Source organism: Pinus tabuliformis, chromosome 1_2 (assembly GCF_031772625.1).
Source record: "Pinus tabuliformis cultivar Carrire ecotype Pingquan chromosome 1_2, CPIR1, whole genome shotgun sequence".
In the NCBI taxonomy this organism is placed as follows: domain Eukaryota; kingdom Viridiplantae; phylum Streptophyta; class Pinopsida; order Pinales; family Pinaceae; genus Pinus; species Pinus tabuliformis.
In genome coordinates this window covers 391545824-391572788 of record NC_142298.1, presented here as the reverse complement: position 1 = coordinate 391572788, position 26965 = coordinate 391545824, and the positions used below count along the sequence as shown (strand labels likewise).

General features: G+C 37.7%; 2 protein-coding genes and 1 long non-coding RNA gene across 3 annotated transcripts in view; 2 read left to right on the top strand and 1 right to left on the bottom strand.

Moving 5' to 3' along the window:
• The window catches only part of LOC149206012 (Endosomal targeting BRO1-like domain-containing protein), a 131664-nt gene that overhangs the window by 48166 nt on the left and 56533 nt on the right, over positions 1 to 26965 (top strand). Inside the window, exon 6 of the mRNA XM_089395256.1 lies at positions 11563 to 11611. Coding sequence (XP_089251382.1) covers positions 11563 to 11611 — 49 coding nt within the window. The remainder of the gene's footprint in view (positions 1 to 11562; positions 11612 to 26965) is intronic.
• Positions 16420 to 17325, bottom strand: LOC149206015 (uncharacterized). Its single transcript, XM_089396226.1, has 2 exons — positions 16649 to 17325; positions 16420 to 16565 (listed from the first exon to the last, which is right to left on the bottom strand). Exons 1-2 carry the CDS (start codon positions 17295 to 17297, stop codon positions 16420 to 16422), a joined length of 795 nt encoding a protein of 264 aa, XP_089252352.1. The 5' UTR covers positions 17298 to 17325.
• LOC149206014 (uncharacterized) lies at positions 18639 to 19430 on the top strand. The gene is made up of 3 exons (XR_016251904.1): positions 18639 to 18760; positions 18857 to 19061; positions 19198 to 19430. It is a non-coding gene; the product is annotated as an uncharacterized LOC149206014 (long non-coding RNA).

The window sequence follows — 26965 nt, the reverse complement described above, 5'->3', positions numbered from 1 at the left end:
CGCCCTGCAAATATTTCCCCTCCACTTTGGATGGAGCAGAATTAGAATCAGTTGAGCCATAATTCATAGCTGAAGAATCAATACCTGATAATCCTGGTGAAGGCCCTCGAATTTGTGATGCAGGTGGACCTGCTGGCCACAAGTTGGTTCTTCAATAGTTACCTTCGTATGTATTTCCTATAGCCATAGATCCTGGGAGGTCATAACCTCTAAACGCTGACATGTCAAAACTTTTGTAGTGCTCTGTGTTTACATAATTGTTAAAGCCCCACTCGCTCCAGGAAAGGTGGTTTCCCGAGCCTTCCCAGTCTCCCGCTTTGGAGTTGCTCAATCTACAACACTAGTTGATCGTGGAAGCTCATAGCCTTGTCAACAAACTCTGCATTTTCATATGCAACGTATCCAATTCCACAATATTGCTTTGTAGTTTGGTCCTTATTGTTTCTGCCAATTCCATCCAGTTAATCATGGAAAATAATTGCACTTATAATATCAACCCATGACTTCTAATTCCATGTGATCCAATTCCAAGTTTCTGAATGCCTTTCACTATACTGTATGCTCCAGAGTGACACCAAAGATCCCAAGGCGAACATAAGAATATACTAAATTCTGTAGGCCCTCTGGTTTTTACCTTAAACTTGCCACCAAGGTACTTCGTATATTTCCTGTACAAAGGGTTGTAATTCTACGGAATTTTTTTATTCAATTTTCCTAATTGCTATGGCGAATGTTTGCAAGGTATCAATAACATAGCATAATCGTTTATAGCTGGAGCAAAGAAACCAACCTTTGCATTTAAATGAACATCTGCAACATTCAAAAAATAATGAAACTCGCCATTCTTTCCACCCACAGGGTCAACATTAAACCTCAGTTTCTTTTTTCCTTTTCACAATGTCTACCTCCCCACCAAGTTCCCTTGTCTTGTTTTTAAGGAAAATCAATTCAAGAATCAGAGTTACAAGATTTATGGCTGTGGCACAAGAAACAAGAGCGGTTAAGAACTTGAAGACGGTCAAAGCCAACATTACATGGAAAGAGTGAGGAACATATGTCCAAATATTGATAAAGTGAGTTAGCCCACAAAGCATAATGAATGCTCCAAAATGAACTATGACCCATCCGAATGGGAAGACATTGGAGCAGCTCACAAGTGCAGAAGGTAAAGAGGGATGGAAAAGTAAGCTAAGGCAATATGAAAATCACTGACCATCTTGCATTGCATTTTGTTCTCACATTCCACCATCCTTCCCCTTCACAATCGCATTTGGATAAACTACGACTCCCATCCTATGATGCCATTGCAATGTTCTGGAGGAGGATTGAAACAATGACAATCCCCCCAGACAAATCATTGCAACAATCTCTTTGAGAATGTGACCTCGCGTGACATCACCAGATGTGACTCCAAAGCGATATCGTAACCAAATGGAATGTTACATAACACCTATAACTTTGCATAAAATGGAATGTATTTGTTGGCACCATGGTTAAAACAAGCTCAAGTATGAATGAATCCAAGTAGATTTCTGCTGCCAACATGGAGAATATAAGGTCTTCCAAATGTAACATCAAGAACAATGGGTAAGCCAGTGCTAGTAGAATCATTAAAGATTGCTTCTCATAATGATAAGCCTTATGGTCCAATTGTGGAATTTTCCAAACCTTGGACATACAAAATGTGCGCATCAATATAATTTCGACAACTTCTTAATTCCTAATTCATTCAACCTATGTGAACATAAATGGAGAAGCAACACCAAAAACCTTTTGCATAATGAATGATACAAATGCCATAAACCCTAATTGCCTCGTGGACATACAAGCATTAGGTTATTAAAGAATTTTGACTGCCACAATCGACAAGAAATTGACTAAGGCCTTGAAAAGCACGGGGGTATCTAAAATTTAGATATGCAAGGCAAAAATTTTGGATGGTGTTGTAGCGGCTACACCAATCTCATAAAGTAGAAGAATTAGGGGTTTTTGTTCTCTAATTTGAGCTTTAATTTATAAAAGTCTCTTCCGAATAAATCACATATAATTTTTAAGGTCAACGCGTTTCGAACCACTTATTGTGGATCATCATCAGGGCAAAGATGAATAGTCTAATCCAAGTGAACAAATAAATATAGTGGAGATGCAACAACTAGGACGGAACGGAAAGAACAAATATAATATTTTATTCAAATGAAATTTTAAAACATAAAATCAAAAAATAAAACTCTTAAGGTAAAAATGAAAAGAAATATTATTTTATTAAATGAGATGTTATGGAAAACATAAAAAATCGTTTAAAATAAAAAATATAAATAGAAATTAACAAAAATGATATTAAGTCAAAATAGAAATCAATGAAATCTATTTTAATTTATAATATTCTTTCTTCATTCCCTAGTTCTCTATAGTTCCAAGCAGCGTATAAATTTGATGGGCACTACTACTTGTCAAGAATTTTTTTTATATGACAGGTTTCCTTTTAAAATTGCCCTTCGCATGACATTTGATTTTTATTTTTACTATGATATTCTCACTTAGCAACATTGCTAAGGGAAATATCAATTTTTGGCCAGTTTTGAATTAATTCGAATTAGCACTTATGAAGTGTGGGTTTAGAGGCCACACATATATTTTTGATCAAATGTGAGTCCAAACATTAGAGGATGGAGGAGAAAATTGAGCCACTTGTAGTATGTGGGGGCCACTCATAGAGAATTACAACCCACATGGGCAACACGCTCTCATTGGAGTGAAGTTGGTGGGGGAAAGTCGAGCTGGGCTCACATGGGCATCTTGGAGGCTCTTTGATAAAAAGAGCAAGAGGCACTCATTTTGGTCATTCATTCATCTTTGAGAAAATTGTCTTTGACATAGCATGCTTGAGTGGAAGCCTAGTCTGCAAGTGCTGTTTAGCACACAAGTGTTTCTGAGCGGAAATCTCAACCCTTGCTTTAGTGGACTTCAAATGCCAGCCTAAGGAGGGAGTTCTATCTATTCCGGTTCATACCAGCAGCAGAGAGTGCGAGCTTGTGGAGAGGCTCAGCAGCAACATCGCAGGGATTGCACAGTGCTTGGAGGAGGCATGCTGGGAGGTTGAGGAGTGAAGTGATTTTGGGGTTGAGAAACATAAAGCCTCGTAACTAGGTTCTAAGGCTTTATGTTTCTCATCGAGAATATGGGCCCATGCTTCACTTCCAAAAACACGAAAGTGATTTACATCTGGTTTAATTGAGCTTCATGCTTCTTCTGGAGTGATATTCTTTAAAACCTTAGTAAGAGTGTGATTTACTATGTAATTTGCACAGTTAATTACTTCTGCCCAAAAATTAAGACTAAGTCCTTTAGATTGAAGCATACAATTAGCCATTTCCTTTAAGGTGCGATTCTTCCTTTCAGCTACACCATTTTGTTGTCGAATATATGGAACAATATGTTGCATTTGGATTCCATGCTCGGTGCAGAAGTTGACGAATTTGTTGTTAACATATTCTCCGCCATTATCAGATCTTAGCTTAAGAATTTGATGTCCAGATTGTTTATCAACAAAGGCCTTAAAGGCCAAGAACATGTTAAATACTTCACTCTTGAGTTTTAAGAAGTATACCCAAGTGCGTCTAGAGAAATCATCAATGAAAGTTAAGAAATACTTGTAGCCAGAGAATGAAACAACTGGAAGTAGACCACATAAATCACTATGCACAAGTTGTAAAGGGGCTGAGGCATGCCAAGAGGCACGTTTTTCAAAACTATCCTGATGATGTTTTCCAAGTACACATCCGGAACAAACACCATCTCTGCAAGATACCACATGAAGACCTGTCACCATATTCTATTTACATAGATTTTAAAGGGAGCGATAGTTTAAGTGACCAAATCGCTCATGCCAAAGTTTGCTCACTTCATCATTATGAGCAACAAATACCGAGGGAAGAGAGTTGATGACCCAAAGTAGTTAAACTTATACAACCTTGTAGAATCATCAACAATTCCAGTAGCTAAAATTTGTCTGTGATCTCTTAGGTCCTTAATTACAACATCGTGAGGTGAAAATTCAACGGTTTTACCTTCACCTGAATGAGTTATCTAATATATAAATAGAAGGTTGCCGGATAAGGTTGGAACACATAATACATCATTAAATTGACCATTGTCTAGATGAATAGTTCCAGCCCCTACAACACTAAGAGGTTTATCATCACCAAGATATATATTTTTGGTGTTACAATCATTTAAAGAAGAAAACATGGATTTGTTTTTGGCCATGTGATAAGAAGCTCCAAAATCAATGAGCCACTCATGAGAATGAGAAGAAGAAGATACATTTAGTGCTTAACCAAACTGAGATGCTTGACAACCACATGCAGAAAGTACTATTCCTGAAGATGAAGTTGAAGTTGAAGAGTGCTCCAAATGGATGTTATGCTTCTTCATTGTTGCTTCCAAGGCTTCCATCTTCTGAAAGCATTTGGATTCTAAGTGGCCATCTCGATTACAAAAGTTGCAATGTCTATCAGTGTTCTTCCCTTTGTTTTTATTTGCGTTATCATTTTGTTGAATTGATTTTTCATTTTGTTAAGACTGAAAGTACTTAGGAGCCTTGTTTGGTTTAGGACCATTCTTTTTAGGACACTGCTTATTAGGATTCTTTGAATTTGGTTGTTGTTGGACTACTAAGGCTTTCTTAGAAGAGTTTCCAGTATTAAGATACCTGAAGCTTAAAACTAGAAGAGTGAAAGTGCTTTGCTTACTTGAGAAAGATTTTTTACCAAAACAAAACAAGAAAACCACACACTTTGGACCCAGTCACTGAAGCTTTGGACTTACTTGAGAAATACAAAACAAAAAACCACACAACCCAAAACGGACATGCAAAAAAACCAAACCTTACAGCTTAAAGTTAGATTTCGCTGGAAACTAAATATTTTCCTCATTGTTTCTGATTTTCCAAGATCACACTAAGGCGCAGCGGAAAAGACATGAGAAAAATCCTTCCTTTCTGTTTTTGATTTGCCCAGATCGCACAGAGTCGCGGGGCAAAGAGCATACGCAAAAATGAAAGGTATAGATCCAGTAATAGAAAATAGAGAGATAAATAAACCGAAATAAACAGAGAGATAAAAAACTAAAACTGCAAATAAAGATAGTATACCTCCAGATCTTAAAAATGACGTAGTTAGGGCTACCGGAAACCTTTTCGCGTGAAACGAAAGGGGTTCCTCACTAGAACATATGCTCCTAATACAATAGAGCAATCCTCTCGGCCCAAAAGTGGCCAAAAACAATAGATCTAGGAAACGACAGTCGGATGCAGTTGTACTGGCTTCAGATTTGGATCAGCAATGGATGCGGCCCTCAAATAGCTCTGATACCATGTAGTAATTTATAGGGTAAGTTCCTTAGATAGAACACCAAGGGACACTGCTCACAAACAGATCACAGATCAGTACACCAATATTCTTGACGTGGTTAAAACCCTCAAAGAGGGAAACAGTCCACGGCCTGAGCCAACGCGGCCACTTCAAGCAATTTATTAATGTAAAAGAAAGAAAATTTACATAAGCTTCTCTCATGAACGGTCACCCTAAAAATGACCCTCCATGCTCTTTAAATAGAGAGCATGGACCAATCAGGTGTTAAGCCACAGATCAAATGTCCGTAATGCCGAGCAGAAAATGAATCGTCAGATCACTTCATGTCTAGAACATATTGTGACCGTCGGATTGTAAGTTACAAAAGTACATAGTAAAGAAACACACTTTACCTAGCTCTACACTAGACCAAGTTATACTTAACTATTTCCTATGTGTCGGAATATCCTAACAATTTATAAGACCAACGACGCATGTTGCGAGAAGATTTCCAAGGGTCTGTTCCCATAAGATATGTCGCAATATTTCAAACTACGCCTGCTGCAAGAAGACAAAACACAAAGCTTATACTAGCAAAAAATTGTTTTTATACTCACAACAAAAAAAATAACAAAATACATGTAATACATGATATTTAAATGATGGGTAAATGTAATATTCCTAATGGAAATTTAAAATGATAAACAAAGCAAATATAGCAAAAACACAGAAAATTACTCGAACATCAGAACACCATTTTAAAGCCAAAAACTGTGTTGCTGAGCCATTCTATTGATAAATCATGAAGTACAATAGGTGCCTGGAAAGTATGCACCTAGGCAAGCTAGCTAAGCCCAAGTGATGAATATGAGATCTCCTCCAAGAGTGCTAGTTGGTTCTCCTTGGCTCTGTGCTGAAATGCCCAAAAAGTGAGTTGTTGACTGTATATAATGGTTGTTAGGGCCTCCTCCGGTGCTCAGAAAATTCCGAAAATTAACCCTTGGGCTCTCTACCAAATACCTAAAATAACCCACGAAGGAATTGCCCAAATTTGACCTCGAAATCTCGGCCCAAATTCCCCTAGTTCCTCTAGCTGCTAGCTCAGTTGGGACCCCTGTTTGACCCTTCAAATCTGTCCAAAAAATTCTGCCAAATTAATCTTCGCCTCTCCTCAATAAACCCAAGTCCTAGTTTTGATGCTCCAAAATTGATGCCAAATGCTTGACCCTCCTCCACAAGCAGAAGATGTAACCTGCAACAAATTATGTGTTTGTTGCTCCTCCAAAGTGCTGGAAAATTCCCCAAAATAGTTGCACTCTCCAACAAAGTACCTCCTCGGACTTCCCCTCAAGTCTCAACCCCAAAATCACTTCACCCCTCAACCTCCCAGCATGCCTCCTCCATATCATTCTGTCACATATTTTGGTAGCAGAATATTATGGTAGATCAACTCTCCAAGCGTCGTGTCTCTGCTTCAACTGGCCTGATCTTTTTTGAATGCCTGGTTTTGGGCAAGGCCATCAGTTCCGGCTATTTCGTGCTCTCATGATGGCTCTTGGGCGTCTTTGTTTGTTCCTTGTCTCCTTCTTGTGTTATATTGTTGCTTGTTGATCCTTACTTACTCGTTTATCTTGGAAGCTATTCTTAGCTTCCCCTCTGACTGATCTGTTTTCTGACTGTTTTGCACGGGTGTCTTTCTGTGGTCTTACATGATTATGGAAGGAAGACTTTCCTTTGGTTTTTCTATCTACCCATCATCCTTTGTCATCTTAAAGCTTTACTTACTTCTGCATATGGCTGTAATAGAAGCAATATGAACTCAAATATATGTTACCTCTTTTGTTTTGTAATGAAAGATGTTTTTTCTACTAAGAAAAAAGGTTGTGTTTTGTCTTCATAATTTTTTTTTATTATGGCTTTGACCATAAAATATGTCTATGCCTTATATTACTTCAAAAATATCAAATAGGTTATTTTTTATCATAGAAAGTTATTTTTTTACCATGTATTTAATTTCGTGAATAGTGAGGCTCTCACTTTTTTTCCCTTAAGGCTAGAAAATTCTCTTACATGCATTAGGAGGAGAAAAGTAGAATTCCACATGAGAGACTAAATTATTTAATTAATTAAACTATGATAGCATGAAAAGGAAAACAAATGCATGATGCAAATTATGATTTTTTTTTGGGGTAAGTTATGAGATGCACTAGAAAGATTCGTTGTATAATCCTAGCCTCTGGTATGAGACTAGAGAGGCTAATTAATTTTATTAATTAAATATAATAAAAATTTAAAATTATGATTTAGTTATAATGGTTGAATAATCATCTTTATCTTATTAGATTATTTACTATGATTTTAAAACATACTTTTAAGTCTTACACGACCATTAAATTTTTATGAATAAACGTGACTTTAGAAATAAATAAATTCAAATAAAAACTAAATTATTATGATTTTAAAGCATACGATCAGTCATTTTTTTTAATTGTTTCCAGAGAAAAGAGACCCGTGAATTTATTCATCTAAAGAGGAACAAAGTTACATTTTGTATATGCTAAACACATTCAAGTATTATTGCCTCACGACAAAGAAGGTTGAAAGGCCAAGCAAGAAGCAGGCACACAGGCCCTCAAAGAAACCCCTAAATAGGGCAAAACAAAAAACATATAAAACTCTCAAGGGTGTAAAGAAAACCCAACAAAAATGTTGGCCAAGAGACAAGCCTTATGTTGGGAATAGGCCGCCGAGTAAGCCCTATCAAAACAACCCATAGCAGGCTACCGCAAAAAGAGCCATCGCCCAAACAAAACCCCAGCCAAATAGGTGGGAAAAGGCATGTGGATGAAGCAATCACCACAACACACCTTTGAAGAGGCACGAAGCAAGGCTTGCGGCGAGCCCGCCCCCTCAATTCCCCACACCAAGCACCTCGACAGGCACAAAACCCCATAGAAAAACCACACCAGAGAGACGCATGTTAGACAATGGCCCACTAACGACAACAATAGCTTAGGTAATGACTGCACTAAGAAAGCACTGATGAACCAAGCTACAACTGCAGAGAGGAAGAGGGGGGGGGGTCGCGACACTAAGGTACCCCCTCATATATGAAACCTTAAGAAAAACTAGGCAGTGGAGGAGAAATCGCTTCGATCCAAGTTTTTTTAGCATACTTTCAGTGTTAGGCAACCATTAAAATTTTATGAATAAATGTGATTTTATAAATAAATAAATTCAAATTAACTCACAAGTACAATTTATAGTGCTCCTCCTCAGACCTCTCCTCTCCTTTGGCTACAACTTTCCCATTGAACAACTTGGTAGCTTCATAGTCACGAACAACCTGCATACATTAAATAAAATTCATTAATATCAATTCAAATCAAAATAAATGAATCCTTGAGAAAACAAAACTATCTTACAAAAAATCTAAACTAGTTGAAAAGATTAAAACTTACATATTTTGCATCAAGTGGGTGTGTTGTGCTTGACTGGATTGATATATAGAAATGGATTACACTACTCTTACATTCCATAATGGATTTCCTCAAGCCTTTAAATAGGCTTCATCATAACAAATACCATGGGCAAAACCATGGGTTGTCAAAACCTAGAGCTAAAAATTCGTCAATGTTAAATTATTATTTTATTTTATTTTATTTTATTTTTATTTTACAGAGTCAAAATGTTTACGTAACATAACATAACAAGGCATTACAACATCTCTTCCAGACTAGGCTAGAGAGTGTCTTGACACAATAATTAGCTATGTAAAAAATCAAATTCTCCATTATTAATTATGGAAAATTTATTATTAAAACTACTTGCTATTTTATAGAAAAATCAAAACTTTTTGTTACTTTATGGAAAAATCAATAAAGTGGATATATATATATATATATATATTATACCCGTCAAATTGACATTTAAAAAAATTAAATGTCATCAATGATGTGTAAATTTTAAAAATGCCAGTAAATGACGGTTAAAAAAGTGAAATATGGATAAATACCTGTCAAATTTAACCATTGGTTCCAAGAGACCTCTTTGGGGGGGAACCATGCCTATCTATTTCTTTGCACTTCTAGTGATTTTTAATCAATAATTTTTTGTTTGTTTCTCAAGTCCCCAACTCTAAAACCTTATCATCTTGCTGAAAGCAAATATCTCTATTTGATTTTCTTCCTGCTTTCTTGTGCGGCCTTTCCATAGGAATATAATGAGCTATATCGCTTCCAGAGAGCTCCTCATTTGGTGGAAAATATCAGAGAGGGTTGATGGAGGTCTTTGGGGAGAGAAGGTATTCTTCTTCCTCTTGAACTTGCATAGGGATTGGGACATCTTCAAGTGGAGGCATACCTTGTTCCTTCGCTCTCCTGGGGAAGCTTACTTCTCTTGAAGATCTTCAAAATTTTTGTAAGTTTCCTTAGTATTCTCCAGTCCCTTGAAGGACACTGAGGGGGAAATGGTACCTTAGGTCCAATCTGATTGTCAGTGGTCTGAGGGGGAATTTGTGGCTTTCAGGGACTGCTTCTTTTCTTTTCAGTTTTCCAGTTATCTCCTTCTTCCTTCTGGGAGGGAGCGTCTGAAGATTTTGAAAAATTTCTAGCAAAATGACCATATTCATGACAGACCTTGCATTTGAAGGGAAGTTGATTATAGTCAACTTCCTGGAGGAAGGTCTAGTTATCTAAAGATAGTTGTATTGCTTTTGGGAGGCCTTTCTCCAAATCCACTTCAACGCAAATGCGAGTAGAAGCAAACATCCCATCCTTGGGTTTTGCTCTATCTATATACTTTCTTAAGTCATTGCCAATATTATATTGAAAGTTTCATCATTCTAGTAGTGGTGGGGAAAGTAGGGGAGTTTTACCCAGACAGGAACAATAGAAGGAACATCATTTTCGGAGTTGAAATATGGACTCCATCTGCCTAGATATAAGCATTGAGCTCCCATAAAATGAGGAACACTTCTGAATATTAAGTCCCTATTAGATTTATCTTCAAAATAAGACGTAAAAAAACCCCTTCCACAGAAGTAGGCTGAGACTTTTCCTTTAATCAAAGGCCTCTCGTTCTTATCCAGTGGCCAGCCAAAGATTCAGGGATTTAGGAGAGGGCCAGATCCCTGTGACTCGCCTCACCAGACCTCAATCCACCAACCGAAGCACCATAGTGCATGATTATGCAGCGTTCACCATGACTTTTGGAATTTCTTCAGTCTTAATCACAAATTTGGCAGGCTGCGACCTTGGGTTTTTGGACCGCGTCGATATAAGAGCGTTAAACACATTGATGTCAAGGGTTGAGGGGGGCAGAGGGGGACAAGCACCCCAGAGCCAGACACCATCAGGGATTGCAGGAGGCCAGCTAGGTTTTTGGAGGTTCAGAGCTCTGAGCTTGTCGCTGGGGTTCATGCATAACCATAATGTTAATATAGTGACTTTGTGTCATTTAATATGGATTGAATCAATGTGGATAAATGAGTGAAAACAGTTAATGAGATTATGAATTGGTGTCACACAGAACAAAATGTTAATACATAAGGCGTCTCTAGTCTAAGCACATGATTATTTTCTGGATCAAAGTGGCGTGGGCTTTAGTATGCATGTACACATTTGAGAGGAGATACGAGTCTGAAGCAACAGGGGATCCTGGTTTGCAACATGTCAGTTTACCTGAAGGTCCATATTTCTGTTTGCTGCCAGGCCAATTATCTAGAGGCATTGGGTTACAGTTTTCAGGTTTTTGATGATATTTTTCGCACTGTTTGGGGTTTTGAATTTATGTAGGTTTTAACTAACTTGCAAATTATATTTGAACTGTATTAGTCCAACATATGCCAACACTATAAATGTGTCAATTTTAAAAAATGCAATCGGTATTTCAAGAAATTATTCAAGTTTATGTGAATGTTTTCTCTCTCAATAGGAAAATAGGCTATCTAACTTGTGTTCACTGCTGATTTGTAACTTTCATAAACGGGATTTCATGAAGCTCATTAGTAAAAGCAAGTGGAGTGTCAGAGCTTATTGAGACTCACAGAACTTGAGCTTTGGGTTAAAGCATATTGTTTATGATATGTTTGCAAAGTTGTATTAGAATACTCAAAACTGTTTTTTATTTGAAATGACTGAAACAATACTGGAGAGATTTATGGAATGTGAACCTTTTGATCATATTGGAGGTGACCCTCTCTTTGATGCAGGCCCAAAATGATGCTTTTGCTAAAGTTTTTAACCTGGAAGACTATAAAGGTGAGATGTTTTGATATTTTATTTATTTTACGAGGCCTTGGATCATAAATATTTTCCCTTTTAAATAACTTTGCAAACATTTACCTTTACATCTATATTATTCCATTTTATACTGTTAAAACTTCTGATTGGCCTAAATTGTATCTTTCTATCTATCTAGACAGTAATTAGAGCATCAAAACTTCTAACCATCGAAATGAGTGAAAAGGAAAAGTGAAGGATTTCTTGTTGATGGTTGAATTTAAAGAACCTTGAAGACTTGAAACTATTTGTCATGATCTGGGCTACTAAGTGGAAATTAATTAGAAAGCTTGAAATTTCTCAACAATGTCTCCTTATCTTACTTAGTTTGATTTTGATGAGCCTTTTGCTGTAGCATTGTAGCATTGTTGCTTGTTGATGGTTGAATTTAAAGAACCTTGAAGACTTGAAACTATTTGTCATGATCTGGGCTACTAAGTGGAAATTAATTAGAAAGCTTGAAATTTCCAACGACTCTTGCTGTAGCATTGTTGCTTATTGTGTGCCAGTAGGCGTTGCTTCATAAAGGAATAATAATAGGTGATGATATCAAGAAGATTAATGAAAAGTATTTGAACTGGTAAATATAAAATAAGAAATATTTATTATAGTCAGTATTAGATGGGGATGCATTCCCAGGGATAGTGAACTGGCTTCCCACCCAACCTACACTCTTGGGATCTCTTGGGATATGTTTCTAAAGGTAGGGAGAGCGCTTTCCATGCTCCATGCACTCCTGCGATCTGGGTACTCTAGTGGGGATGTTTGCCCAAGTAATTCTTTTGGTGGGGCTTGAGGAAATGCACATGGGGATGCCCCCATGAAAAAGGAGGATTTCCACAAGTACCCTAAAGAAGAAGGGTACTTTTGGATGTTCCCTCCCCCCAAAAAATGTTCCATGGAGAGAAAAAAGTAGAAAAATGAAAATAAACTAAAAAATTCCTAACCCTAAATCTTCTACTCTTGAAACCATAATTACACTTCATATAAACCCCTCTACACCCACTCAAACTCTTAAATTTTAAATTTTTAGTATTTTTGGCAAGATCCCCTATGTCGGGGATCTGAAGGTCCCTTATGTCCCAAATTTGGCCTCCAGATGTTTCTTGAACACTTTCTTCGTTGCAATGCCCCCATGTCCTAGAAACTTGGTGGAACATTAGCCTCTCTTTAAGAGAGGATTTGCCAAATTTGTCACTCATGTAGGTAGAAACCAAGCAACACTTAGCACTTTGGTGCGCAACAGATAGACACTTAAGATGAAACTTGGGACTAAAGGGAGTCAATTGGACAACAATATTCTAGTTGAGACATCTTGAGGACACAACAAGGAAAGCCTCATAGATGATGCGCCTAAGAGACAAATTCCTGAGGATGAAAACCAAAGCTACTGACACACCCCAGGAGGTGGGGCAGATAAACAAATTTGCTCATCAACATACTTACGACAACCCCTTACTTTTATTTTATGCCTATTTGTAACTTGGCAACACTTTTGTCTTATGGGGTGGCCCAAGTGGTTGGGAAAAAGGTTTGTTTTTACCTTCACCTAGGATTGATTCTAGTAGATAAGACTCGAAGAGTAGGCGCCCCCCTTATCCGTGAATGTCTTGGTTATTTCTAAGCCAAAAGTTAATTGGTATATCTGGCTTGTAAGTTGTTGGATATACTTTTGGTGTTATAGTTGCAGCTAGAAGGTTTGATCTTGGGATTCAACCATATTACTCCAACACAATGTTGCACGAAGCGGGGACGCTTTTGGGAAGTGGGGCCACGGAAGCGTCATTTCCCAAAAATCTAGGAAGCAAAGCGTCTACTATATATATATATTATAATATTTTTTGCATTTATATTAAGAAAACATCCAAAATACCAAGTTAGTTGTAGAAGACATGAAAACATGCATATTTTTACATAAATCAACATAGATATGGCATCCATTGTACATTAATGATTAATTATTCCAGCATCAACCATCTAAAATCTGGATTCCTTTTCTCTTGTCTAGCTTTGTCTCTACTTCAATTCTATGGGGATATTAGTCAACATTGCCTAATTTTGATCAAACAACCTAGTCCAAGCCTTATAATATGGTAGAGAAAGCTTAACACGCCTGATCAATGATTTTGACTTGAGTGAAGGGTACATAATTGCTAATGCCATGACAAAGGAGTTCAACAATCAACAACACCAACACTGGAGTACATATGGGGCTTGGTGCTCTTGATTAAATGCCAATCACATGCCCTCATACACTGTCCACCTTCTCTCTGATCCGCTTGTGATCCACGGTGGATAGACGCATGAACCTCCATAGATCCGCACACCATCTTTTCCAGATCCGTGGATCGGGCACCCACGGATCCAATTTTCTAGGAATCGCCAAAAAAAGGCGGAACCGCGGATCTGATTTTTGGATCTGCGGTTCCACTGAAGGATCGGTGGCGTATTTGTACAGGACGTGGTTTTGCCTCCAGATCCTTGGGGGAGACGGTTCCTGCAACTATGCTCCAACGTGTTATTGATTCACCATAGTTAAAAAAAACTTGGCAACAATTTTTTTTTGTTTTGCCTTGACAAGGTGTGGCCTAGTATAGATGTATCTCTTTGCTGCGTAGATCACTTTAGTCTTGCAGAGGTTTATAAAATCTCTCTCTCTCTCTCTCTATATATATATATATATATATTTTTTTTTTTTTTTTCTTCTATAAGGGAAATCACCCTCTCTCTCAACTTGAGGGCGAGAGTGAGGTTCAATATAACAATATTAATAGGAGGCACACAGCCATTACAACAATATTTCTCATCATCATGTCACTAGCAAGGAATTGAACCTGGATGGTGAACATCCATTCTGCCCAACCACCCAAGATAACCCCAATTGATATATATATATATATATATATATATATTTGTTATAGTCCAGACTCCGCACCCTACCGCTATCAGAGTAAAGAACTTGAGAAGCACTTCTCTGTATTAAATAATAGGTAAAGACATGCATAAATTTTGGCTGTTGGTATTGCATAACACTTGTCATTGGCTGCAGGGAAACACACAAGATTGTCATGTGCTTGGCAGCTCAAACATCTCGTTATGCTCCTCCCTAGCCATAAATGCCTTTTCCAAGAATGCTGCGTATGACACTATTAATCCTTTACAAGATAGGAACCTACTTTTAGTTTTACAATCTCTTCCAGCCCTTTTTATCAATGCCCATTCTTTTCCCTTGTTTATTTAGTGTTTGTTTCTAATGTCCACAATGGGTTATACCTTTTACAGAATACTCATTTTATCCTAAGCTTTTGGTACACTCTTGTCATGAATCCGGGCCAAGTAACAAAACTAGAACTCTTCCTGTTACGACAAAATCCAAGTGGAAGTGAAACTAAATCAGATTAATTTAAGTTTTATAAATTCCAAGTGGTTGCATACTCCTTATCACTTCTCAATCTTGAATGAGGGTGGCTCTCGTTGGAATGATTTATAAGTCAATTGTCAATACTTCTGTTTTCCCTCTTTTACTGCTGCACTAGAGTTGCTAGAAGGAAATGTAAGATTATTTTCTTTAGGTCATTAAGTGTGAGGATCGGCGGCAACTATACAGCCAAGGGTGGGTTGCACCTGCAAATCCAGATTATTTGATGAAGAACTCCAAAATTATGATATGATTTGATTGATTGATATATACAATTGATTGTGAGAGGGAATAACTATTTATACAAAGAGAAAGTAAAGCCCTAACTTGTGGTTGAAGATGGGGTAATTATGTTTAATGAACATAAATATATCAAATTATTGATAGTAATAAAATAAGTTCCAGTGTGGAAAAAGTCGAATTCGGGATTAATTCGGCAAGGGTCCAAAAGTTGAAAAACTCGGCAAAGTCGGGAGTTTTTCAAAAAAGTTGGCAAAAAGTCGGCAAAATTAAAAAAACACAAAATTATTCATTTTTAAATTTTTTTTTAACATCTAGAGTATCCACAACATCAAATAAATGCATTTCCACATAAACATGTAAAGAAAGCTAATATATAATATGTATATGAAGTCTAGTGCTACATCACATATCAAAATAGTGAATCCACTCCTGAATTTTGAGTCCTGTCTGAGTCTCAACTCTCAAGAGTCAAAATATCAACAAAAAATATAATAAATGTACATCATGAGTCATCTAAAAGTCATCAAGTAATCACTAATCAGTCACTGAGATCCTCTTCCCCTTTTACGGGAATAGGGAATGGCTTTGCCTTTTCCTCTAGAGGAAGAAGACCCTGCCCCTGGGGATACAAAAGGAAATGGACTCAATCGTCCTCTAGACACTGATGGAAGAGGTGGCCTCTGTGCTACGCTGCCGCTGCTGCTGCCCACCCTAGATGGTGTCACCTCCTCCTCAGCATCCTCATCCAGCTCTGCTACTGCCTCCTGACCCTGATGTTGCTCCGCCTCCTCCTCCTCTATCTCTGGCTCTCCCTCCTCTGCAACTGCTACATCCTCTAGATCCACACCTAACCAATCCGGGATCGTGTCCAAGATTGGCCTCTCAGTCTCGACTCTCCATGCAGCGGTGGTATCAATATTTTCCAATGAGATGGCTTCCACATCAGTAGGTTTCTGAAGCTGTCTCACCCACAATCGAAGATTGTAGTAGACGTATACCATGTCATTGAGGCGTTGAGATTCCAATCTGTATTAGGGTCATAGATTGTAAATTAGTACTTAGAAAATTTAAATATTAAAATTAATCAAACGAATTCAAAAAATTTAATTTGAAATCTTTTTAGTTTTTACCTGTTGCGCTTTTTGGAGTGTATTTTGTCAAATACACTCCAATTGCGCTCACACCCAGAGGAACTGCATGTTTGGCTGAGCACTCGAATGGCAAGCTTTTGGAGATGGGGTACTCTGGCACCATAGCTTGTCCACCAAGCATCTACAAGTTAAAAGAAAAATGAGAAACATAAAAAAAAACATTGAAATTCTAAACTTGAAAGTTTGAAACAAACTGAAGCTTACCTGGCATTTTGGTCGTCCTATTCTTAATAGCCATGTTAAAACCAAATGTGCCACCTCCCACCCTATAGACCTCCATTTCTTTAGAAATCTCCTCACGTTCTTGCTCAGATGACACCATCCTCTCGACACAAGTGAAGAATCCATCCATCACCTCAGCATCAAATCTGAAACCACAAGCATAAGAAAATGCAGGGTTGAGGTAGACACCTGCAGCATGAATGGGGCGATGGAGGGTATTGTTCCATCGCTGATCAATCACTCTCCATATGACCTGTTGTTTCTCTAACCCCTCATCTCCCTTATCTGCATAATAAGCACGGATGGCTTCTTTGGCCCTATCCATGGCCTCATACAAGTAGCCCATTGCGGGCTTCTCTCCATCAACCAACCGAAGAACCTTTACCAAAGGTTCTGAAATGGCACACACCTCCTCTACTCCTGCCCAAAAGCTCTGATCATATGAAACTAGTCTGCATATGCCCTCTCCCTCCGGTTTGCGGCTAATAGATAAAGAACGCCAATCCGCTGAGAGAAACATGCTCTTCACCTCCCACATAGAATTCAACAGAGACTGAAGAGATATGAAAGTAGTGGCAAATCGTGTAATGGCAGGCCGCACCAACTCTTTGTTGTTGGTGAATTTTCTCATCAAGCTAAGCACAGATGAATGATTATAAATAAATTTTGTTATGCTCTTAGCTGATTCAACAATATCCCTCACAGTAGGAATTTTACCTATATACTCCAACATCAAGTCAATGCAATGAGCAGCACAAGGTGTCCAAAACAAGTTAGGATACCTCTCCATAAGCATCTTGCCAGCGGCAACATAATTTGCAGCGTTGTCCGTTATGACTTGGACAACATTGCTCGGGCCTATTTCTTGAATGAAGAGGTCCAACAACTCACATAATAAACGTGCATCTTTAATGTGGTCAGATGCATCAACAGATTTCATAAACATTGTCCCCTTGGGACAACTAACCAAGAAGTTAATAAGGGTCCTACCCTTCTGGTCAGTCCAACCATCTGACATGACTGTGCATCCAGTGTGCTCCCATGATGCCCTAAACTCTGCCAATCTAGCAGTGCAATCAGTCTTTTCATCTTGAAGAAGAGGCCCTCTCAATTCTGCAAAGGTGGGGGCTTTGTACCCCGGGCCAACGACAGCAACAGCATCAAACATAGGCTGGTAGAATGGGTTTGTCTTGGCAATGTTGAAAGGAACATCACTCCATAGAAGACACCTACTGACCAACTTGTCAGCTTCTACCTTTTCCTTTTTTTTCAGTGATGATCTGATCCCAGGTTGTGAACCAGTTGTTGTTCTAGGAACAAAAAAAGATGAGATAGAAGGATGAGTACCCATGGGTGAGGAAGGTGATGCTGCTGTAGAAGCACTGCCACTCTCAATTCCCCCCACTCTTGAGCCCCCTACAAGTTGTTTTGTTATTGCTGCCCTGGTCTCTTTTCCCTCCTCTTTATCCATCAATGATTGAATGGCCCGTCGGATGATTTCTGGAGTTGTGTTTTTGCAGAGTTCAACATTTTGCCCCGGAATTTGCCCCAAATGGAATTTTAATCTGTTGATGCCTCCTGACATATGCTTGCCACACAACTTGCAAGTCAAATACATTCTATTGACCCCCCCAGTTTCGGGTGTAGCATCAGGCTCACCAAACTCCCACATAGAATCCAAAATCCTCGGCATTTTGTTTTAAACTTTGAGCCGGAATTTAAAGTTTAAACCTGGGCACAAAAAAAATTGAAACAACTTCAATTAGCAATGATCCATCAAAAATTAAAATAGTAGCAAATTAGCAATGAAAATAATGCAAAGAAAGTGGTACTGTCACTGAACCCATTGACAATAATCCAACTGTGTTTTAACTTTTTTTTTAAATACTTCCATTTCAGCCTTCAGGCTTCTAGTACTTTTTCAATTAGTTGTGGGTTCAAAACTGGTTATTTAATTGCCATGATCAGTTCTGTCTAATTAAAGTCTAAGCAGATAAACAGTGAACAGTGAACACTACTATCCTGGGTGAAAGTGATGAGAATTTATTCAAGGCTGTTGTTTCTCTTCTTCGACCTCCATGGTCTCTTTCGCAGGTTCATCATGACCATACTTCTGGCTAATCATCAAGTTTTTGAACAAGAATATTTTCTATTGTTTTGCATTGAAGATTGATAGTTTGTTAATGGCAGATGTCAAACCAGGCACGCTGGGCTGTTCAGCAATCGTATATACTTCTTAAAGACCACAAAAATGTGCATAGAGCTGCTGTTAAAGCTTTAGAAAAAAGCAGTAGCCTTGGTTTTATCATAAGAAAAATTGAAGATGCCATGGTTGCTTCTCAATAAGGAGATACTGTATACATTTTAAGACTGCACTTGATTATTTAATAACATAGTAAGTGCACTAAAGTTAGAGGATATTTAGCAGTTAGACAACCTTTTACTCTTGCATACATTTATAAATTTTTGCAGGCTTGATGCTTTCTTTGATGCCAATGCCAGCTCATATTTTCCATGGCTCTAATGTGCAGGTCGTTGTTAAGTGTTAAATGGATGCTCATTGCTATCAAGTCTATTATCATTGTAGTATTGTACACAGAGAGAGACTCTAGACTCTAGACTCTATACTTATGCAAAAGACTCAAGAGAGAGCCAAGACCCTACAGGCTACAAGTGGAGACATAAATGATTAAATCTTTGTGGTAGACAGTAGACTTGGTAACCTTAGGGTATTCGAATTTCGCACAGGTGCACCGTGAGCAGAACTTAGAAGTCGACAGATCGATGGGTTATTAACGCAAGGAAATGTTTGTGGTAAATATTATGGTGAACCGTGAACGGTGAGACCACCCACAAAATTGAGAAATCAAAACTTAAAAGCAATAAATATGAAATATTAAACAGGAAATATTTATTATTTGACATCGGATGAGGATTTACGGCGTACGCTACCGGCACTGTTGAGTGTTGACAGTTGAATTGTAACTTGGAACTTGGAACCAGAACTGATCCTCTCCTCCTGCTCCTCTCCACGGTTGCACGATGCAAACAAACTCTTGTTCTCTCAGACTTCAGTTCTCCAAACGCAATGAAAAACCCACAAAACCAAATCGCAATAACTTTTCCGATTTATAAACCATTTGCGGCATTTTTATCAGCAAAAAAATGTTCTGCCGATTTTTTGGATCGACTCGTGATTTAATTGGGAGTAATTTGAAAAAATCGAGAATTTTTCGTTTCTGAAAAAATCGCCAAAAAATTGGCCGATTTAATCCTTTCGCTGAAAAAATCGGGTTTTTAGGAATAAATCCCGATTTTTTCGGGACTTTTTCCACACTGAAAATAACACTAATAATAAATGATAAATTAAATGACACATCCAAACAAAAAGACATGACCTATAAAGCATTGTGACTAGTCAATGCTGTAAATACATTGTTACATGGCATTGCATCAACATACCAATCTATCTCATATTTGTTATTCAATTATTAAAGATTTGTCCTATATGGATTTTAGCATATTGTTCTTCTTATGCTGGATATTTATCAGTAAATGAGCTATTTTTCATTTCATTTGGTATCAGAGCCACATTTTAATTCCAGCCTTTGGCCACATCTTTTGTCAGACCTTCCCTGATCCATTTTCTTAGCCTCACATTTACCAAAATGATAGGAGTTTCTCTGATGCCTAGGTCTTTGACCAAAAAAACCAACCCTTGGACATTGACAGTTCAAAAATCCCATTGAAGAAAATCTGTCCACCGCAAATTCAAATAAAACCATAAATTGGTAAAATAAATTTCCGCCGCAAAGATATAATTATGTTAAAGAGTGCAACTAGGGGCTAATTACCCTTCCTAGAAGCCTTTTATGAATATATATATTTATGTATATATAAACAAACAATCATAAATAATGAATAATTAAGTAATAATTAGTGTTGAAGAGTCATGTCTCTAAAGACATGACCGTTCGTTGAAAATAGCTCATACTCATGTAAATAACATATTTACCATAAGTTACTACTCACCATAATTTAAGCAAGTATTTGCGTAATAGATGAGATAAGGAAAAAAAAGTAAATAAATATACTTACTGGGAGTTACAGCCCACTATTATTTACGAGTTCTTCAACAGTAACAAATATGGGTAAAAATGTAAATGTGCAAACTTACTAGAATTTAATTTACAAAGAGACATGTCTCTTGGGTATCTTGAGTATAAAATTCACTTGAAACTTTCCATTTTACACAATTCACTTATCATCTCATATCTTGTATTTATTGTTGATGTTCTATGATCTATCTACAATTACCATCAAAGATGATCTAAGGTGAATGCTATTGAAGTTTTAATGTGATTGCTATTGGAATCTGAAGTGAAGTTGTTATTGGGCTAATAAGGCGTTGAAGTAATTGTTGCAAGCATAGAGCATACCATAAAATTTAACAAATTAAGTTGGAAAATAAATAGAAAAGGGGATCTGCTGAAGTATGAGATTGTGGGTAAAATCTGTTAGGAGAGAAACTGAAGGAAATTTAAAATAAAAGTCATTTGGAAACCATGGTAATTAGTGGGTAATAGGGTATTATCTAACATGCAACTAATTTGTCAGACAAATTAATTGCATCAGTACAATGTTAGAACAGTTGTCAGGGTTCAAGAGTTGAAGATGCTATGATTTAAGGCAAATTGACCACTGCCAAAGTTGGTAATCAAGACCATGTATCTGTAGTATACAGGTGACAAACAAGGGTTAATTGCCTTTTTTGGGTCGAGTCACCATCATGATATCAAGTAGGTTTCAAAAGCTCTCTATAAATTGGATAAAAAGTTAACGAGAAATCATGGAAGTAGATAAAATTAGCCTCCAATTTGTTACTCACTTCTACAACCATCTTGAAGCCACCAAAATAGCCCTGCAACAAAGAGGGTTAAAGATTACTATTGTTATTGGACAAGGGGTAGTGTTGATGTCATTAAAAAAAATCCACGGGAAATATTTGTGGGGCAACATCAAGTGGGGAGACATGACAAAGCATCCAACCCGTATGATACAGGGATGCCTAACTAATTAAAGTTCAATCTGTAATTGTCAGTTATCGCTTAATACACCAGTTAATAAATTACAAGGACCTAGTTAAAACCAAAGGAAATAAAAGCATTAATGTGTGAACATCCCGTATGATACAGGGATGCCTAACTAATTAAAGTTCAATCTGTAATTGTCAGTTATCGCTTAATACACCAGTTAATAAATTACAAGGACCTATTTAAAACCAAAGGAAATAAAAGCATTAATGTGTGAATGTGTTTTGGAAGGAGGTAGCAAATCCTAGATTCCATATACCATTCAATAATTGTAAAGTGATCTGAAACATATTAAAGTGCATTTCACATGATATGTGATAAGTGACAAGTGGAGCATTATAATTTGGTATTGAAGATATATAGAAACCAATTGGGAAGTTAAAGTCGAGTGAGAGGGAGGTATTTCAAATTAAATCACAAGTTCCATTGAATCTCTTATTATTATTATTATTTAGTAGAATCAAAGGAAAAATGTAAGGAGCCTTATCTTAACAAAAGTCACCCAAAACAGGGCTTCATGGGAGTGGGAAGCGGGAGTGGGGAGTGACATTTTCAAAAGCTCTCGGGTTGGGAGCGAATTTTTATTTATCTTGAATCTTGATGCATATATGTCAACAAAATCATGTAGAATGATGAATTAGATATAAAAATCATAAAAACATGGATTAAACCATATAACATCAATAATCTAGAAGTTATAATCTTCATCAATCACTTGTCCACAAGTTAGTAACATACAAGTTACAACATATCGAGTCTCATGATTCATCAATCTTAAAGTTTCAAGCTTTCAAAATTCATTATATAACATTTGTCATCATTGATCACTAAAGTTGTGCTTGTAACCATTACCACTACCAAGTAACCAAACTATAACAAAGAATATCTAACATGAAATGGAATGTTTCAACTTTCAACTTTCATGAAGCATCATATTCATAATTCATTACCAATAAGTTATAGTTGCCAACTTCAAACTTCAAACTTAAATTTCCATATATTGTTTAAAAAAATATTATAATAAATGTTAAAGAGTCAACAATTATAAAAACTACTAGAAACTAGAAAAACAAGTAAATCTATTATCCACTGCTTCCTCTGGCTCTTGCCATGAGAAATGTCTAGTTTCTGAGAAGCTCGTGGTCTATTAGGAGTCTCCTCCTGCATAGTCGGACGACCATGTCCAAAACTAGAACCAGAAGGCACATGACCTCCACGTGAGGCTGTAGATGGAGGCGGCGGCAACAAAGCTTGTGGAACTGTAATATTTCTAGGGAATTTTTACAGTAAATAACAAAGCAAACATAGACATAAAAACCATGAAAATCAAACACATGAATCAACCCATGAAATTGCACTAAAAATTGCGCTGTTGAGCCATTTTATTATAATATGAAGAGGGTACAATGAGGTGCTCGAAAGAGTGCACCTGGGCTTGCTCAAGGCAAGCTATCTAAGCCCAAATGAACAATAAGAAGTCCCTCCCAAATCTGTTGCTGCTCTCTCCAAGCTCTGTGCTGAAATTGCCCAAAAGTATGCTATTGGCTGTTAAGAATTGCTGCTAGGGCCTCCTTCGGTGCTCAGAAAATTCTGGGAAATTAGCCCGGGCTCTCCACAAATAACCCACGAAGGAATTGGCCAAATGTTGACCTCATAATTTCGGCCCAAATTTCCCCAAGCTCCTCTAGCGGCTAGCTGAATTGGGACCCCTGTTTGACCCCTCAAATTTGCCCAATTTTTTTTTCTAAATTGTTTCTGAGGCCCTCGTAAAAAACCCAGAAAAACCCAGAAAGGGTTTGTCCTGAATCTACCGACCCGAAATTACCAAAAATCTTGTGTTCTCCTCCAACCCTCCAGTTATTGGCCCAACACCCAGTTCAGAAATCTCTGCTAAATCCCTACTCAAAACTCCTCCACTGAGTTGGAAATTCCTAAAATATTTCTCTCGGAAGAGAAGTGAGAATCCAACCTTCAAATCCCCCATCAACTCTAAGTGATTTCATTGCTACCAGCTAAGCCCAGAAAATGACTGCGTAGGCCCTAGGAAGGCAAATTCATCCAACTCTGAAGCAAGTACCTCTGGCCCTGAAAATCACTTCATAATTTCACAATTCCTCAAGGAAATTTAATGTAAATTCCCGAAGGGAATTTCTCTGGGAATCTCCTCCCCCAAGCACCACAAATTGGCTGTTGTGTCCCTGTCAAGAGATAAGAAAATTGACCCAAGTGATAGCCTCCAATTCAGCTCGAAAATCCCTATCCAAAACTCTAGTCTAATAATAAGAGAATTTCCTGCAAAAACTCAGAGCCTCTAATCCACGCTTGCTCCCACAATGTGCTTCCCGGAAATACCTCTGCGCCCAAGAAATGCATATTGCTAAACAAACTCCTGCAATGATGCCCAAAGGAAAATCTGAATTGAGCTCCCCAAATTACCTCACTAGGGAGACACTTGAAGTTCTCCGAAATGAGGGTGGAATTTGTGCTTGGAAATTCCTTGTGCTAAACAACATGGTTGTCTTGGCTAAGCAACTCAAGAGAACTAATTTTAGATTTTCAAATGATCAAAGATGCCCAAAATTGCTACCCCCAAGCTCTATTTATAATTTGTTGGCTCCTTTTCTCCTTGTGGTCCCCACTCTCTCTCTCTCTCCTAATTCGCACTTCCTTCTCTTTCCTCTCTCCTCCAAGAGTGCGAGTTCCCTCCTTGGGTCGAATTCTCTTTCTTGTGGCCCCCACATTCCACTAGAGCCACAATTTTCCCTTTTTCCTCTTAAGTCCCAATGCCGGAATTGCGTCGTCTCCCAAAACTCATCTCTAATGCTGAAAATCAAAATTGGGGATATTACAGGAACTTGAGCATTGCTACTAGATGATGGGGGTGGCATGGCTGCTGTTGTTGCTTCATCAACATCTTTCAAAAGGTATCTTGCAATTCTTTTAAATGTATAGCTCCATCCTCCAAATTATCTTCCTCTGGGTTGTTGTCCCAAGCCATATATGATGTATCAACGTGGACCCACTCACAATAATTTTCCAACCAACAACCTCAAGATGTAGTGCACAAAAACCAAGCTTTCTGCCCTGTTTTCATTGAGGCAGTTTCTTCTCATAGTATGGATGAAGCTATAGGTGTTCCAACCACTTTTATTGCCAAAATGCTAAAGATGAGCTCACGATTTTTCTGCTACATAGAGGACTTTTGTGTAAGAGGGAGTTGCTTTTGTAAAGGCATGAGCTTGGTGATATCTTTGGCACAATGGATTGCAGGTCCATCGACATCTCCCTGATGAATGATTTGAAGAAGCTGCAAGACTTTGATATTGACTTGGTTGATTCTCTGATTGGTTCGTTGATCTATCTGATGATGTTTGTTATTGCCGAAGTTTATTATGACTTGCAGGAGTCGATTATGGTTTGTTAGATTCTACTATGGTTGTTGATGCTTGCTTCTGTGAGAAGTTGTTTATTCACTGTTGGGTTTGATTATGGATATTGATATTCGCTTATGTGAGAAGCCACTTATTATTTGTCGGATTCGACTATGGATACTGATATTCGCTTATGTGAGAAGCAACTTATTCTCTGCTGGATTCGACTATGGATACTGATATTTGCTTCTATGAGAAGCCGCTTATTGTCTGCTAGACTCTACTATGGAAGCCATTGCTGAAGGCTATGATTATCTGTTGATGTTTGCTTTTGAGAGAAGCCTCGACTGAAACCGAATGAACAAGTTGGATATTGTTTTATTTTAGATCCACCATGGCTACATTTCTGTTGATGAACTGGTTGCTAATGTTTAATGAAGTGACTGGAATAACTGAGAATCCCCTTGAAGAGGGAGCACTAATTACATAACATCATATTATGGACCATCTCCTGTAGGCTGTGTGCTGTGAGACCTTGTGGTCCGAGAGATGTATTTTTGAATCCTCTTGTAGGTTGTCTGCTGTGAGACTTTGTGGTCCAGGAGTTGTATTGTTGATTCCTCCTGTAGGCTGTGCTGTGAGACCTTTTGGTTCAGGAGATGTATTCTTGATTCCTCCCTTAGGCTGTGCTGTGAGACCTCTTGGTCGGGGAGATGATTTGAGATGGATGAAATGTATCTTTCCTTGTGATGAGACTGATGATCCCTCCCTTAGGTTGTGGGCTGTGAGACCTATAATTGGTTGGGGAGATTGATCGTGATAGAGAGAGAGATTTGTATTTGTGATCCCTTCCTTAGGCTGTGGGTTGTGAGACCTATGATTGGTTAGGAAGATTGACCTTGAGAGAGAGAATGAAAAGTACCTTCTTAGGTAAGAGGGAGTGTTGAAAAATATGGTGGCCATGATCAGTATTTTCATCTTGAAAAATAAATCGAAATTTAAATTTTTAAGTTTGCCTCCAAATCTATTAGGTCGATTAGGCCCCCTGGGTGGCACCTATTCGACCCCTACTTGAAGGCTATATACAGGAGATCATTTCTCGTCATTTGGATTCACCAATTTGATCTCATGCATCTCTGATCCAATGAAATCACAGAAGGGCCGAAATTTTAGGAGGTTGAAATTTCAGGAGGCCGAAATTCTAGGGAGGGCTGAAAATTCAGGGACTTGGATTTTGACATGGAACTTCATCATGATATTGGTTATTATTATGCTATTTATTATTTATGATGTATTGATGAATCTGGAAACTCTCTCTCTCTCATAAGGAAGAAATTTTCTGGGTTTTCCCCTTGTGGTTTTGCCCTGGCTGTGTGCCTAATCTCTTTATCTCTTGTCTCATTGTTTCATGGTTATTTCATGTTTATTAGTTGATGTTTTTCTTTTGTATAACTGCCTTAATGATATTGAATTTAATGCTATGTTGCATGAAATGGGGAAATGGGTACGAGTTTCCGAAATAGACACAGGTACAAAATGTGACCCCCCCAAATTTTGGAAATGGGGAAATGTGAATATATATATATATATATATATATATATATATATATTAGAATTTAGGACATTTAAGAAATGTTATGTGCAATCATAAAGCATACATGATACATTATAATTTATTACATTTAAAGTTTAAACATTATGATTAAATTTACATCACATTTACTCATGAATGATCACATAATGAAAATAACAATATCGGAATATCCAAAATCAACCTTTATTATATATCCAAATCTCAAAATCAACCTTTATTATATATATGAGGCTGCAAGTAC

Excerpts from the sequence above, each read along its gene's own strand:
- LOC149206015 (XM_089396226.1), bottom strand. The coding sequence starts at position 17,297 with ATGAGAAAATTCACCAACAACAAAGAGTTGGTGCGGCCTGCCATTACA. Across the intron at positions 16,566-16,648 it reads TAGGACGACCAAAATGCCAG|ATGCTTGGTGGACAAGCTAT; the intron begins GTAAGCTTCAGT and ends TTTAACTTGTAG.